Source organism: Balaenoptera physalus, assembly GCF_965194825.1.
Source record: "Balaenoptera physalus genome assembly, chromosome: 3".
NCBI classification, from domain to species: Eukaryota; Metazoa; Chordata; class Mammalia; order Artiodactyla; family Balaenopteridae; genus Balaenoptera; species Balaenoptera physalus.
The window spans coordinates 85,993,652-86,010,968 of NC_138890.1; the positions used below are offsets into that span (position 1 = coordinate 85,993,652).

Sequence of the window (17,317 nt, forward strand, 5' to 3'; positions counted from 1 at the left end):
GAACTCATAAAATTAGTTTTCATAAAGTGAATTTAATGTGATGTTTTTGTTTAAACCAAACTACTAGTCACAATGTGAATATAATGCTGACTTTAAGGGTGTTTTGATGTGCCTGTACTACAGGTTTTCCCAGAACCTTTCTTTATGTGTTATGAAACCTTCCTTTCTGTGTTGCAATGGAATATCATTTGACCCTAATACACTATTTGCATATTACGTTTTTTTCTGTTTTTAGTAGCCCACAGCAGTTAAAGTGCTAGTACCAATATGGTCTCTAAAATCAAGTAGTGTAGTACTTGATGGATGAGATCATCCAAATGATTGAAAATATGCTCATATTACATGCCTTTACATTAACATAAAAATGAAAAGACAGAATATGTAAGTTTTCATAGAGGACTTGAAAACCCTTGAGAATGTCCTCCATTTGAGAAACGCTATCATAAATTACAATTTTCCCCACAGTTTTCATAATTAACAGTGCTGTAGTGATGAGGCATTTGGTAGCATGGAGTATTGGAAGCCTGAGCATATACTTTACAGGTTTAGGTTTTTTTTTTTTAAAATAAATTTATTTATATATTTATTTATTTATTTATTTATTTATTTATTTATTTATTTATTTATTTATTTATTTATAGCTGTGTTGGGTCTTCGTTTCTGTGCGAGGGCTTTCTCCAGTTGCGGCAAGCGGGTGCCATTCTTCATCGCGGTGCGCGGGCCTCTCACTATCGCAGCCTCTCTTGTTGCAGAGCACAGGCTCCAGACGCGCAGGCTCAGTAATTGTGGCTCACGGGCCTAGTCGCTCCGTGGCATGTGGGATCTTCCCAGACCAGGGCTCGAACCCGTGTCCCCTGCATTGGCAGGGAGATTCTCAACCACTGCACCACCAGGGAAGCCCAGGTTTAGGTTTTATTTACTTGAAAAAAAAAAACTTACTTTACTCAGCCCAATTTTGGGGAGGCATACCCAGTTTCTTTTGAAACAGGCCATACTTTCCTTAAAACCCATATTTACCTTTCTCTATAATCCTTAATAAATCTTCATCTTAAAAATGTTTTAAATTATGAAAGCAATATATATACATGGTAAAGAAATTCGGCAATGTAGAGTGGTATACGTTATCCCTAGTTCTGCTTCCCAGAGTTAGCCACTTCCACTTACTCTATTTTTTTTTTTGGCCTTGAGGCTTGTGGGATCTTAGTTCCCGACCAGGGGTTGAACCTCTGCCCCCTGCACTGGAAGTGCGGAGCCCTAACCACTGGACCACCAGGGAATTCCCACTTTCACTTATTCTGATGGTTCCTACCTCTTACCAGTATATGTGTACTGTGCTTATATTTCTTGCTGTCAGCTTCAGTATCTGTTGACTCTTAATATGATGAATTCGACCCACTTAACAAGAATTATTCTAAGTGTTCACATGGTCCTGAATTTATTTGTGTTAACTTAGGGAGCCAGAGTATTTGAGTATTCGCAATTTACTTGATTTGTGTCTAGGCTAAATGCAGAAGTTAGCAGTGGCTTGTTCAAGAGAAAACAAATGTGAAAAGACAAAAGCAAGAAGGATAAACTTAAGTGAGGTGAAGATACGAGTAATTTCATGTAAAATACACAGTTGATTTAAATAGATCTCTTTATGTGTATAAGTGCTTAAGCTGTATTAAGGGAGAAAGTAGCTTCCTTAACACAATGTATACTCTTCAGTCATTGTCCATTTTTGCTGCCTCAAGGTGAAGATGTGGAAAAAATTTTGGATGAATGGAAGGAATATAAAATGGGAGTGCCAACATATGGTGCAATTATTCTTGATGAGACACTTGAAAATGTGAGTGAGAGTAATAAAAGATTTTTAGTGAAATGGTGATCAGCTGTTTTCATCCTAATATGTTGTTTTTATAATGTTCTGAACTGAGGTTTTAAAAATATACTTAGATTTTAGTGATAAAAGGCCAGATTTTGTATATTTCATCTGCATTCTGGGTCTTAATAATTTATACTTGTTGCAGCATGGCTTATTGCAAAGGAATCACTTGATTTTTGAAGAAATACTTTAAAATGGACAGAATGCCTTTCTTCACAGGAAAAGTAATAGTATATTTAGCTTCCTGGAAGATAGTTAACCAAGTAAAATTACTGGTGATAACAGTTACCTGAAGTAAGGAGAAAAGCACTTTTGGCTTTTAGAAAGGAACATGGGAAAGGAGGGCAAGTTTTATTTTTACCTCTGATTGTTTTGTAGGTATTACTGGTTCAGGGGTACCTAGCAAAATCAGGCTGGGGATTTCCAAAAGGAAAAGTAAATAAAGAAGAAGCTCCTCATGATTGTGCTGCTAGAGAGGTGAGTTATTGCAGTTTGAAACAGTAACATTTGGTGGTTATGCTTTGAGTGTGTTTTTTTAGCCATGGAGACTAACTTGTTTGGATCATTTAATCCTCTTTCCAGAACTTGACTGCATGAAGTAACATCTTTTATAATGTAACTGTTGATTCATTTGTCCACATCTATCATTTATTCTTCTCTCATTTGTTTCCATTTTCTTTCATTGTTCATTTTTTATTCTATTATTTAACTTTTTTTTTAGATGATATCTTCTCCACCTTTCCTTTTAGAATTGGATTTGTTATTGGTTAAATATTTTGGCTATTATAACCTTTGTTTTATGTTTATAGTCTTGGCTTCCAGACAAATGCACAATTTGGGCTTTTCTAAGAAATTTATGTTTGTTGCTCAAAACCCACTCCAGTGTCCTCCCACTGCCTATAGGATGAAGTTTAATTAAGTATCGAAACTCCCTCCCCTACCCCCAACACAAAATTTAGCCATTCCTAAATTTATTTTTCTTTATTCTTAGTCAAAAGAATGAATTCTTTGGTCTCTGAATTTGATTGATTTGTTTCAGCCTCTAAGCTTTTGCATATGTGATTTCCCTACCTGGAAAGTCCTCTCTTCTTCCTGCCTATTCAAGTCTTATCTAGGTATCTTTCTAGACCCAGCTCAAATTACTCTTTTTCCCTAAAGGACTGCCACCAACTAGCTCTGTATACAGGGCCTGAGTTTCTTTATTTGTAAAATAAGGAAGTTCATTCTTCTTTAAATTCTGTTTTTATTTATTTATTTATTTTTATTTATTTGGTTGCGCCGGGTCTTAGTTGCAGCCGGCGGGCTCCTTAGTTGCGGCTTGCCAGCTCCTTAGTTGCAGCACTTGGGCTCCTTGGTTGTGGCATGCGAACTATCAGTTACGGCATGCATGTGGGATCTAGTTCCCTGACCAGGGATAGAACCCAGGCCCCTTGCATGGGGAGCACGGAGTCTTAACCGCTGTGCCACCAGGGAAGTCCCTAAATTCTGTTTATTTTAAAATGTAACCAGTCAGCTGTAGCCCACAGTAATCTGAACTTTAATAGCAATTGCTGTCTTTATCATTCGCTTGGCCTTAACTGTATAGTACCTTGTGATATATTGTATACTGTATTCTTATTTATTAGTTCCTAATCATTTATAACATTACACCTTGTCCTTGACATTTGAGAAGTTGAGCTATGAGGAAGTATGATAAAATGGAAAGAGAACTGGCCTAGGAGCTGAAAGGTTTTTGTTCTAGTACAGTTTTAGTATATGTTGTTCAATAGCCTAGAGACTTTGGGCAAGTCTCTGTAAGACATAAAATTTTTTTAAATTAATTAATTTATTTTTTTGCCTGCGTTGGGTCTTAGTTGCGGCACGCGGGATCTTCATTGAGGCATGTGTGATCTTTTTTTTGTTGTGTGCTGGCTTCTCTCTAGTTATGGCGTGCAGGTTTTCTCTTCTCTAGTTGTGGTGCGTGGGCTCCAGGGCACGTGGGCTCTCTAGTTGAGGTGCCTGGGCTCAGTGGTTGTGGCACGCGGGCTTAGTTTCCCCGTGGCATGTGGGATCTTAGTTCCCCGACCAGGGATTGAACCCGTGTCCCCTGCATTGGAAGGCGGATTCTTTACCACTGGACCACCAGGGAAGTCCCAGATATAACTAGAAACAAGATCTTCATAACTAGAAGTGATATCTTTAGAATCTAAGCTGGTGGTGATTGAATTTTGAGATTTTTTTTTTTTGAGATGGCAGTATGTATTTTGTGACATATTTTATATGGATCTCTTGCCTTATTTATTTTTTGACTCATTGTTTTCCTGCGGCAGTGTTCACTGCCTCATTTAAGTTTGGGTATAATTATTAGTGAGGGATAATAGTTAAAATTCTTATAAACCACTAGTGGTTATTTACTGTAGAAAAACTGTAAGTAGTTATTTACTTTGGAGTAAGATTTTCAAAATGATTGAAAATTGCTGCATTTTAAATTGAGTATGGAACAACTTATCTAAGCAAGTATTTGCAACAGCTATAGACAAAGCTTTTATGTACAAGTAGGTGAAGGTTTATGCCCACCCTTTAAAATCGAAAGCTATTTAGGAAGCAGATGAGGAATTGCCACATCCTCTAAGAGCTTTTCCTTTCTTTTCTGTAGATGGCAGGAGATGAAACAGAGTACTTGTAAAGTCTTCCTTTTTTATGCCTTCAATTTTTGTAGTCATCTTGCTTATAAGGAAGGACAAAATGGGAACCATAGCATCCTACTTAGAGGAATTGATCTGTAGATCTTAAACATGGAGTTAGACTAGTCCTACAGTAGTGAGATAGTTGTCCAGGTCCAGAAAAGATAATAACTGGAAAAACAGAAATTTAGGCTAAATTGTGTGAAATGAGCTGTCTCTGTAATTGGATCTTCTTGGAGGAATCAAATACCTAACCTTGGAAAAACTGAAGAATGACCCTAGACCCAAGAGTGCTGGAAACCTCCATCTGATGAGTTTTATACATTGTATTATAAAGAGTCAGGATGATGCAGAAATAGGATATTTAGGGTAAAAGAGTAAGTTAACGTGTGAACTGAGACAGTTTTCACTTTGGTTTATCTTGTTTGTTCTCTGCTCTGGGATACTAAGATAAAAAGTTGTCCTATCTATGTGGTGCTGATTTCAGTAATGACTGTGGATCACTGTAATTTGTAAGAAAGTAAATAAAATTTATTCTTGGAGTGATGGGAAGTGGGAGAATGGAGTGGGGTTTGTAAGATCTAAAGAGAATCCTGTGGGGAAAGATACAACCATTATGGGAAATTGTTATCTCCATTTTACAGGTGGGGGTAACTGAAACAGAGCAGTTTAGTAACATGCTCACGGTCTTACAGTAAGCAGCAAAACAGAGATATTTGGGTATTTGGGTTCTGGAGTTCATGTTCTTGACTGCTATATAGGCAGTTAAGGAATATTTGTAAATGGGTGAGAATTTCTAAACACACACAGATGAAAACAGAAGGAATTTGTGATTTTTAAGTACATCTATCTATTTCCTAATAACATTTACCTTTCTGTAGGATCAATATGAATTTTTTCCCCCTGTTTTAGAGTTTTTGTCTTGCTCTGAGGAAAGCACAAGCATACTTAGGAACCACAGTCCTTTAATTTCAGGGAAAAAAATGTTCCCTTTGATAATAAGAATTAATCCTAACTTCTAACCTTTCTGATCTAAATAATAGTCTCTTTTAGCTGATAAAGGAACTTGTCAAAAAAGGTTTAACTTTAATTTCTGTAAATTTTGAGGCTAGAAGTTTTAAAGGCAAGTCTTTTGACTTTTATTCCTGATTTTTAAGTGAATACTTTTTTCATAAAGAGAAAAGTTTTGGGATTAAGGTGGAGCATTTCTGTATTAGTCCACTCAGGCTGCCATAAGAAAATACCACAGACTGGGTGGCTTAAACAATAGACATTTATTTTCTGCTGCTCTGGAGGCTGGGAGGTCTAAGATCAAGCTGCCTGCTGATTGGCTTCTTGGTGAGGACCCTGACCCTGGCTTGCAGTTGGCTGCCTTTTCTCTGCGTGCTCACGTGGCCTTTGCCGGATGCCTGTGTGAGTGCCGCGAGAGCTAGTGTGCTAGCATCTCCTCTTTTTCATAAGGGCACTAGCCCTATTGGATCAGAGCCCCACCCGTATGACCTCATTTAACCTGTAACACCTCCTCAGAGGCCCTATCTCCAAATACAGTCATATTGGGGGTTAGGCCTTCAACATAAGAATTTTGGAGGGTTCAATCCATAGTAGTTGCCATTTTTGAGTGATGAAGTATTCAACTAGCAGTGCTAGAGTTGCAGTGTATCCTTCTGCCACTTGGTGGTACTGCAGTATAATAAAAGCAACACTGTTTGAGGGAGGGGCGAACCACCAGTGTCTTAGTTGAAAACCAGATTGTTATTCCATTTATAGGAGTTTATGTTAATATTACATTTTTTCTTTTCATTTTCACTTGTATTAACATATATGGAGAGGTGTTGCCCTCATTTTCTAGCTACCATTAGTTAGACTTAGGCTGATGTCTTAAGCACTTTTTCTCTTGTTTTTAAGTTACTCAGTTCTTCCATGGATGTGTAGCTTTATTTTAGGTTGCTTAATAACATTTTAATTTGGTTTATTATAATTATATTACTGTTATTTCACCATATATGGCTGTATAGAGGTGTTTTGTTATGCTACAGCAGAATTTGACACATCCTGTAATGGCTGTGTTTGTGGACCGAGCTAAAAGAAGCAGTGGCAAGCAGGCTTCTCAGGGAGAAGGTATGAATAATGGTCAATAGAAAGCTAAGGGCCATCTCACTTAGTAATTTCCAGTCTTCTCTTTGACCTCTTGGTTCACCTTTGTTAATTGGGTTATTTCTGATCACTTTTTAAAAAAATTAATTAATTAATTTGTTTGTTTATTTTTGGCTGCATTGGGTCTTCGATGTTGGGTCTTCATTGCTGCACGCGAGCTTTCTCTAGTTGCAGTGAGCGGGGGCTACTCTTCGTTGCTGTGCGTGGGCTTCTCATTGCGGTGGCTTCTCTTGTTGTAGAGCTCGGGCTCTAGGCATGCGGGCTTCAGTAGTTGCGGCACGTGGGCTCAGTAGTTGTGGCTCACAGGCTCTAGAGACTAGGCTCAGTAGTTGTGGCGCACGGGCTTAGTTGCTCCACGGCATGTAGGATCTTCCCGGACCAGGGCTCAAACCCGTGTCCCCTGCATTGGCAGGTGGATTCTCAACCACTGCGCCACCAGGGAAGTCCCTATTTCTGATCACTTGTATTCAGTGAAGTAGATTTAGGACAGGGATATGAAAAATGTTTTCTAGATATTATTGAAAGGCTATATTAGGATAACCTTAGTATATTTTTGTTATCAGTTGCGGTGAAACACCAACTGTTTTTGAGAACAAGGAATACTTGGCAGTTCACTTGTGGTTTCAGGATTTCATATTGTTGCTTATTATTTGTCAGAACAACATATTTTATTCTAATAAAGCTTACTTTAATATATGCATTTATGTGATTTAATCTTGATGGAATTTGTACAGAGGAACTGTTGGTTTATTCTACCTCTTGTAGGCTTATAGGACATAGATTTTACCCAGAGGATTTCATTGTCTATGCTGGTGTTCTTTGGGTAGCACATTTCTTTACTCTTATGTAGAGATTTTTATCTGATATCATTTGAGATATTAGTCCTATTCCATGTGCCAGGAACATTAAGTCTGTATTATAATACAGGAATGGATTTGATACACAGAGGTATGGTATTAAAATTTTTATATTTGTTGTCTATACATGTAAGTGAGCTATTAAAATTTTTTCCTGGTAAATATTTGTTGAGAATGAATACCTAATTTTAGAGGTAAATCAGTCTATCACTTTTAGAATTAAGAGGTCTGTCACTATATTATGTTTATTCTAAGTTTAGTTGTACAGGGTTTCAAGCTGCCTTTGTTAAACTAGGCTGATGGCCTCATGTTGTACCATTTCCTCTCATGTAATTCTTCAGCTGTAGCCATTCCCAGCTATCTGAATGGAATGTCTTTTTCTTTTTGTCTATCTGGCAAACTTCTGTTCATCTTTCAAGTCCTAGCTCAGGCGTATCCAGCAGAATAGGATGCTGCCCATGACAGCCTTCCGGAGGTGACCACCCCAACTCACAACCACACGTTACTTGTAACCAAGGCTGAGTTAGGCACCCTGATTCTGTACTCCCATAGCACCCACCTACCTTTTGGCACGTATATCATATTGCAGTTATCATTTCTTTTTTAGATGGAACTCTTTAAAGAGCAGCACTTGCTTTATTCATTTCTGAAGTCAGTGCCTAGGACGGTACCTGCCACTTACTAAGCACATAGGATATATTTGAATGAATGCACTAGAAAAACCTGAACATTAATTACGTTACTCTTTAAAATTGTGTTACTATTGAGAGAATTTCAAGTATAGAGAAAAATAGTAAGAATAATATAAAGAATAGATTCACCTGGTAATATTTTGCCATATTTGCTTTATTACTTTTGATACATATGGGTGAATGGTTTTTATTATTATTGCTAAATACTTTAGGAGTAAATTGCAGACAAAATGCCCCTTAACCCCTTATTATTTATGCATGTAAATTTTAAGAAGTGGGAAGTTCTCTTATATAATCACAGTGTAATTATCAAATTCAGGAGTGGGACATTGATAGGTTCTGTTATCTAACGGACAATTCATATTCATATTTACTAGTTGATCCATTATGGTCCTTTTCTGCAGTTTCCACCCCCTCCTCCATCCAGGATCCTATCCAGGCTCATGCACTGTATTTGCATTTAATTCTTATGTTTTCAGTCTCTAATCTGAAACAGCCCCTCAGTCCTCCAATACTTCTTTTAGTAAGCATGTATTCAGTTAGATTCTGTTTGGTAACAGGCTCTGCTCGCAAGGAACTTAGAATATACAGTTTACCTTTAGCATAGTTTCTAATTATTATACAGACATACGTGACTGGTATGTATACTAATTTCTGATTTTAAGGTATTATTCAAAGAAGGTAGTTAAAGGGAATAACTGTAAAAATAGAATTAAGAACTATATAAAGTTATTTTAAAACTTTTTTTGTTGGCGGATAAGAACATAAAATACACTAATCTTAACAGGTTATTCATTTTTCTATATGTATATACCTGTGAAACCACCACCTAGGTCAAAGAATATTTCTAGCACCTCAGAAGATTCTTTCCTGCCCCTTCTTAATCAATGCCTACTTTTCCCCACATTTCCTGAAAGGAACCACTATCTTGACTTCTATCACCATTGATTAGTTTTGCCCGTTCTTGAGCTTCATATAATTAGGATTTTGCAATAGTTATTCTTTGTGTTTTATGTCTTTGGCTCAGTATAATGCCTGTGAGATTCATCTATGTTGTTGTGTATATTAGCAGTTGGTCCTTTTTAATTGCTCTTTGTAATATTCCAGTGTACAAATATAACACAGTTTATCCATTCTCTTATGCATTGGATTGTATCCAGTTTTTGGCTATTCAGAATAAAACTGCCGTAAATATTCTTGTACATGTCCTTTGAGGAAAATAAGCCTTCATTTCTCTAGGAGTGGAATTATTGAGTCATAGGGAAGTTGCATATCTACTGCCAATGGTTTTCCAGGTGGTTGAACCAATTTACATTCCCACCACCCGCATATGAAGAGTTCTAGTTGTCCTGACCTACACATAGAATTACCAATTAAAAAATTTTTATCCCATGTCCATGGAGTGCGAGAATTAATATGGTTAAAATGTCATTACTGCCAAAAACCATCTCTAGATTCAGTGTGATCCCTATCAAGATTTCAACGACATTATTTTTACAGAATGAGAAAAGAAATTCTAAAATGTATATAGAACCACAAAAGACTCCGAATAGCCAAAGCAATCCTGAGAAAGAAGAACAAAGTGGAAGGCATCACACTGCCTGATTTCAAGCTATACTATAAAGCTATAGTAATTAAAACAGTATGGCACTGGTATAAAAACAGACAAATATATAGATCAATGGAATAGAACTGAGATGCCAGAAATAAACCCACACATATATGGTCAGCTAGTATTTGAAGAGGGAGCCAAGAAAACTCAATGGAGAAAAGAAGTCTCTTCAGTAAATGGTGCTGGGGAAATTGGATATTCCCATGTAAAAGAATGAAACGAGACCCCTGTCTTACACCACTCACAGAAATTAACTTGAAATGGATTAAAGACTTAAATTTAAATGTAAGACCTGGAACTATAAAACTCCTAGAAGAAAACAGGATAAAAACTCCTTGACATGGGTCTTGGCAATGATTTTTTGACTATGACACCAAAAGCAGAAGCACCAAAATAAGCAAGTGCGACTACATCAACCCAAAAGCTTCTGTACAGCAAGAGAAACAGTCAACAAAGTAGAAAGACAGCCTACGGAATGGAAGAAAATACTCGCAAACCATATATTTGATAAGGGGTTAATAGCTAAAATGTATAAAGAACTCATACAACTCAACAAATAATTGAATTAAAAAATAGGCAAAAGACCTGAATATACATTTTTCCAAAGAAGATAGAGGAATGGCTAATGGAATGGAAGATAGAGGTATGTGAAAAGATGCTCAACATCACTAGGTTATTAGGCAAATACACATCAAAACCACAATGAGATATCTTTTATGCCTGATAGAATGGCATCCTTAAAAAGACAGATGAATGTGGAGAAAAGGGATCCCTTGTTCACTGTTACTGAGATTGTAAACTGGTACAGCCACTATGCAAAACTGTATGGAGGATCCTCAAAAAATTAAATTACAACTACCATATGATCCACCAATTCCACTAGGGAATATATCCAAAGGAAATGAAAATGCTAACTTGAAAAGGTATCTGCATTCTTATGTTCATAGCAGCATTGTTTACAACAGCCAAGACATGGAAACAACCTAAGTGTTCATCAATGAATGGTTAAAGAAGATGTGGTATGTTATATTCACAATGGAATATATTTCAGCTGTTAAAAAAAAAAGAAAAGAATCCTGCCATTTGCGCTATGGATGGAGATTGAGAGCATTATGCAGAATGAAATAAGTCAGACAAAGACAGGTACTGTATGGTCTCACTTATATGTGGAATCTGAAAAAACAAAACTCATAGAGGGAGAGATCAGATTTGTGGTTATCAGAGGGTGTGTGCGTGTAGAGGAGAATTGTAGGAAGGTGGTCAAAAGGCACAAACTGAGTTAGAAGATAAATAAGTACTAGGGATGCAGTGAACAACATGATGACTATAGTTAACACTGCCTGTATGATATGTATGAAAGTTGCTCAGAGAGTAGATCCTAAGAGTTCTCATTACAATGAAAAAAAAATCTTTTTTTTTTTGTTTATTCTTTTTATCGTATGTATATGAGATGATGAATGCTAACTAAACTTACTTGGAGTAATCATTTCACAGTATATGTAAGTCAAACCGTTAAGCTGTACACCTTAAACTTAAGCAATAATATATATCAATTATATCAGTAAAACTGGGAAAAATTTTATGGTCATTCCTCAATATATACAAAAAGTTAATTATGTTGTATATCTGAAGTTAATATAATGTTAATTATATCTCAATTTTAAAAAATTTTAGCCATTCTCATGGGAATGTAATGGTCTGTCATTGTGCTTCTGATTTATATTTCTCTGAAGTCTAATGATGTTGACCACATTGTCATATTCTTATTGGCCATTTGAATGTCCTCTTTTACTAAGTACCCACTTACATGTTACCCATTTTTTAAAAAAGTTGGTTTACTTGTCCTGTGGATATATAGGACTTTTTAATATAGTCTGGATTTGAGTGTATTGTGAATGTCTTCTGGTTTGTCTTCCCTTGTGACCTTCTTAATGGAAACTTTGAAGAGAAACAATTTTATGTCAATGATGTGTAAACTTTCAGGTAAACCAGTCCTAATTGTTACAGTTATAAATCTAATATCCATCCCGATTGATTTACAATTAAAAAAAATGTTTTTAAGCTATGTCTGAAGCAGTAGAGTAGGGTAGACCTTAGTTGCAAAGAAAAGGAAAACCAGAGTATCTGGACTTTCACTCCAGATAGCATACATGAGTTGTGAAATAAATCCACAATTGCTGGTTTAATTACATTGTCTTATGTATATAAATGTTAAGATTTGGGGATGTGGGAAACTACGAAATCTCTATCACTGAGGCTTCAGAATTTTATTCTGTCCAAGAAGGGGAAGGGATATAGGTATACATATATCTGATTCACTTCATTGTACAGCAGAAACTAACACAACATTGTAAAGCAATTTTACTCCAATTTAAAAAAATTCCTTAAAAAAAAAAAAAACCCGTAGTGGTTCAGCCACAAGGAAAAAAAAATAAGAATTTTATTTTGGAATTTTATTTGGAAAAGAAAACTTTTTTTCTTTTTGGTAGCATATCTGTATTTCTGTTCCCACTCTGTCATTTCCAGAAGTAGGAAATACAAATAATGTCTGCTTTTTCTATATACCATAGAGCAGTTTTCAAGTAAGTATATTCACCTAGTTCTTAAAATTAGGAAAAGGTTTAGCATAATTGGGAGTATACAGAAATGAGTTAGGTGTCGTAGAGGAGCTTAAATTGGGAGCTACAGTCTACACATGTTTGAGACAAGTATAGATGTGCCCTTATTGAGGAAGGTAGAAAGATATACCTTTCTCTTGTCAGATGTACTGGCAAGAGAAAGAGGGAAGAGCCAAAAAAAAATGGATAGAAGTAGCTCCTTCACACCCATACCTTGTAAGAGATTCAGGCCTGTGCATGTTCTGTCCCACTGATTGGTTAGAATGTGCTGAAACTAGAGGGAAGAGGAGGAACGAACTCCAGTGTAAAAGATGCACACTGGTTACTAGACACTAAAGCTCCAAAGCCTTTTTCATTTGGGGGTGAAGTGGGGAAGGACTTTGTCAGAGAACACAAATGTTATCTGAAGGAGAACTTTAAGGCTAGAGGATACCAGTGGTTTTTAAATTTTAAGCAGAAGCCTGGGATTTTAATCAAATTAAGGATGGCTCCTCTGGCTGAAGGAAAAGGTGAGGGTTAGATGTGACATTTTATTCCTGGGATTTACGCTCCCGTAGTCCTTGAGGCACGGTGAGGAAAGACAGTTTTAGAACCATTAATCCACTTCACTAGTTCTCATTTTTAGTGCATTTACAACACCTCTTCACACACACGTTCAAATGTGGTTGTAGCTATACTCTTGGAATCTGTCCACTTAAATATTAGTATTAATCACATTCCGTTTTCATGTTTGAGAAATGATTTTCTTTGTGAAAGACGGGGGCTCCCAACCCCTGGGCCACGGAATGGAACCCGTCAGCGGCCTGTTAGGAACCAGGCTGCACAGCAGGAGGTGAGCGGCGCCCACCCCACCCCGCAGCCCAAAAATTGTCTTCCACGAAACCAGCCGCTGGTGTAAGACCCTTTTCATTCTGTAGCTTGGTGTACATGTAGATTTGTGGTTGCTGTGAATAAAATCCATATGGAGTTCCCAGTGACTTCCCACAGAGTGGGAACCACTGATGTATTCTAACATCATAAGGGTTCTGGACCCAATTATAGTGTGTGTGTGTGTGTGTGTGTGTGTGTGTGTGTGTGTGTGTGTGTAGGGGGTGTTTCCCTACACCAGCAGGCAAGTTTTGGACATCAGCTGGGTGTCTTACAATTCAACTCAATTTTGACACTATCTACCTGGAGATAGCATCACATTCCACAGGTTAAGGGCTCAGTCCCATAAGACTCTCCTTTGCTTCAGATGCCAAACGCAAGTCCAAGTTGTCGTTTGTGCTTCTGACCTCCTCCTTGGGTTTTATTAATTTGCTAGAGTGATTCGCAGAATTCAGAAACATTTTTCTTAGTAGATTATCAATTTATTGTAATAAAAGGATATAACTCAGGGCTTCCCTGGTGGCGCAGTGGTTGAGAATCTGCCTGCCAATGCAGGGGACACGGGTTCGAGCCCTGGTCTGGGAAGATCCCACATGCCACGGAGCAACTAGGCCCGTGAGCCACAACTACTGAGCCTGCGCGTCTGGAGCCTGTGCTCTGCAACAAGAGAGGCCACGATAGTGAGAGGCCCACGCACCGCGATGAAGAGTGGCCCCCACTTGCCACAACTAGAGAAAGCCCTCGCACAGAAACGAAGACCCAACACAGCCAAAAATATAAATAAATAAATAAATTAATTAATTAAAAAAAAAAAAGGATATAACTCAGAAATAGCCAAATGGAAGACATAAATACATAGGGCAAGATATGGGGAAAGGGCAAGGAGCTTTCATGCTCTCTTCTAGGGCACTGCTATGCCCAAATCTTCATGTGTTCACCAAACCAGAAACTCTCCTTTTGGGTTTTTAGGGGGGGGCTTCATTTCATAGTCATGATTGATTAAATCATTGGCCATTAGTGATTGAGCTCAATCCCTGGAGGTGTGGGGGAGGAGGGGCTGAAAGTTCCAGCCCTCTTAATCACCTGGCCACCAGATTCAATCCTTAGGTGGGCTTCCTAAGTCACCTAATTAACATAACAAAAAGACACTTTTGCTTTCGTCACTTAAGACATTCCAAGGGTTTTAGGAGATCTTGTACCAGAAAGGGGGACAGTAACCAAATATATATTATTGTAAGTCACAATTTCCCACGTTACCCTTCACTGAATAGGTGAAGAAACTTAGGCTCAGGTATGCAAGGAGGTTTTTCCATAGTGAACAGTTCAGCAGAGGCACAGCTAGAACTAGACCCTGAAATATTCTGACTTTTTCCTTAGTGGTTTTTAAATAAATGAATGAATGTATGTATGTATGGCTGCATTGGGTCTTTGTTGCTGCGTGTGGGCTTGTCTCTAGTTGCGGCGAGTGGGGGCCACTCTTCGTTGCGGTGCGCCGGCTTCTCATTGGGGTGGCTTCTCTTTGTTGCAGAGCTCAGGCTCTAGGCGCGCTGGCTTGATTAGTTGTGGCATGTGGGCTCAGTAGTTGTGGCATATGGGCTTAGTTGCTCCGCAGCATGTGGGAATCTTCCCGGACCAGGGCTCAAACCCGTGTCCCCTGCATTGGCAGGCAGATTCTTAACTACTGCGCCACCAGGGAAGTCCCGAATTTTTGTCTTTGATATAAACAAATTTTAATGAACTGAAGGTCTAACAGCGAAACTTGAAAATCATCATCCAAATTTGTTATTTCCAGGTCTTTGAAGAAACTGGTTTTGATATTAAAGATTATATTTGTAAGGATGATTACATTGAACTTCGAATCAATGACCAGCTTGCTCGTTTGTACATCATTCCAGGAATTCCAAAAGATACCAAATTTAACCCAAAAACCAGAAGAGAAATTCGGGTATGTAATTGAAAAGTATTTTTAGATTGCTGGACAGTATCCCAATTAAATGATGTAGGAAATTGCTTTTAGAAACTCTTTGATAATAAGTAACTAACAAAATGAATTATTTTCTTGTGTTTCAGAACATTGAGTGGTTCTCCATTGAGAAATTGCCCTGTCATAGAAATGATATGACCCCAAAATCCAAACTTGGTTTGGCACCAAACAAATTTTTTATGGCCATTCCTTTTATCAGGTATGTTTGTATTTCTTTAAATACAAAACTTCATAAATTCTGATGGTGAGTTTCTTTACATAGCCAAGTTTTAAAATTGAATTCTTAATGTTTCCATAGACCATTAAGGGACTGGCTTTCTCGAAGGTTTGGCGATTCCTCAGATAGCGACAATGGATTTTCCTCAGCTGGTAGCACACCAGCTAAACCCACTGTGGAAAAATTGAGGTAAAGAAATATATGTGTAGGATTCTGACATTTTGATAGTTTTTAATGCAGTGACATTTTGCTTATAAAGTTTGCAGAGGTGTTGGCTTCCTTTTTGTAGGTACTATTTTGTTACTGGTCTCACAAATAATTGAAATTTATTTTAAGGGTTTTTGATGAGAGCTTAGTTGAAGTTGGAAAGGAGCTTCAGGCATATTTTAAAATGGTATACATAAGAGCTTATCAACTTTTTAGATGGATAGATAGAATATGAGGAAAAGAAAAAAATCCTCTGTATGTGTATTTATACTGTTACTTCCCTGTTCTCATATCTTTACTTTAGAAATAATTGAGTTTCTGAAGATGGTTGAATGGGGGAATATATTGAAGTTTGTTTTTGTGTAGAGGAGATGAGGGATGCTGGTGTATGTATTATTTGTTCAGAAAGATAGCACTGTGAAGACTTGGGCTTGCTTCTTTTCTTTCCCTAGCCTAGACTGTATATTATAAAGAGTAACTATTACATGGACATGAACTGCAAAGAGCATTTTCTTGGTTGGAATGTAATTGTATCCAAATCACAATTATAGAGTAGGCTGAGTAAGTAATTTTCTTAAATAAGTATATGTATTTGTAATCAGCCTGCTAGAACTTTGCCTTTGTTAGGTTCAGAGAGAGTTGCTTTTTATACTTTCTCTAATTTAGGTGTTCTGTTTTTATCCCAGAGCTTTAAAAAGTAAACAATAGGAGTAAACCACATCTGCAGTCAATATTTTTTAAACACATAGGGAATATTCCATTTTAGTTGAATTTTACGAGGATAGGAGATTAGACTAAATACCTTGAAAGGTCATTTCTGCCTTTCAGAATCTATGATTATAATCACCAAATTATATACTACTAAACATAAGGGAAGCAATAAAAAAGAAAAAGAGTAAAGTAGACAGGAATGTAGTCAGGATTAAAAAACCCAATCACTACTAAAAAGTCATGAGATAGTGACAGTGTTTGAAAAGAAATTGTGTCACTGTTCATATTTGGGAGAATCTGTCCACCATAGTGTGTGATAAGATTCCCACATCTTTCAGTCAGTGTTAGGGTTTGTGGTCCTAGAGAATGGAATAAGGAGACAATAAAGTAACTTCTTTAACCAAATTTCAGGTTTCTTAGGCAGGATGGTGTCTGTTTTTAGCATATAGAATAACATCTATTGATGTGTTGGAGGAAATATCTGAATTTTGTCTAAAGAAAGAGTAGAGAGTCTGCAATTTAATTACAGTTTTTAAATGGAAAGGGGACAGATTCTGAAATATTCAAAAACAATCTTACTATAATATGGATCTTGGGATCAGTGACTCTGGACTGTATTACACATGTATGTGGTACTACAGAATACGATTTCTTATCTTTACTACAAACTACTGTTACAGTTGGTTTCTTTTGCATAAGTATTTGAGACTGGATCTTTATTTAATTTGCTTCTCCATCATTTTTGAGCTCCTGAATTTTTTGCTGTACAATGTAGCTTAATTTTTCAGATCCTCTTCCAGCATGGCCAGGGTCCATAACTGACCTGTGCCAGATCAAATTCCATACTTAAGCATCCTAGTAAAGAACTGAG

At 37.2% G+C, this 17,317-nt stretch overlaps 1 protein-coding gene across 3 annotated transcripts in view; it reads left to right on the forward strand.

Moving 5' to 3' along the window:
* The window catches only part of DCP2 (decapping mRNA 2), a 54,766-nt gene that overhangs the window by 17,421 nt on the left and 20,028 nt on the right, over positions 1-17,317 (forward strand). For all 3 annotated transcript variants that reach the window (XR_014261911.1, XR_014261912.1, XM_082455798.1), the window contains exons 3-7: positions 1,701-1,828; positions 2,243-2,341; positions 15,120-15,272; positions 15,398-15,510; positions 15,610-15,717. Coding sequence is in view for 1 of the 3 variants with exons in the window: in XM_082455798.1 (XP_082311924.1) it covers positions 1,701-1,828; positions 2,243-2,341; positions 15,120-15,272; positions 15,398-15,510; positions 15,610-15,717 (601 nt within the window). In the remaining 2 variants the exon portion in view is untranslated. The remainder of the gene's footprint in view (positions 1-1,700; positions 1,829-2,242; positions 2,342-15,119; positions 15,273-15,397; positions 15,511-15,609; positions 15,718-17,317) is intronic.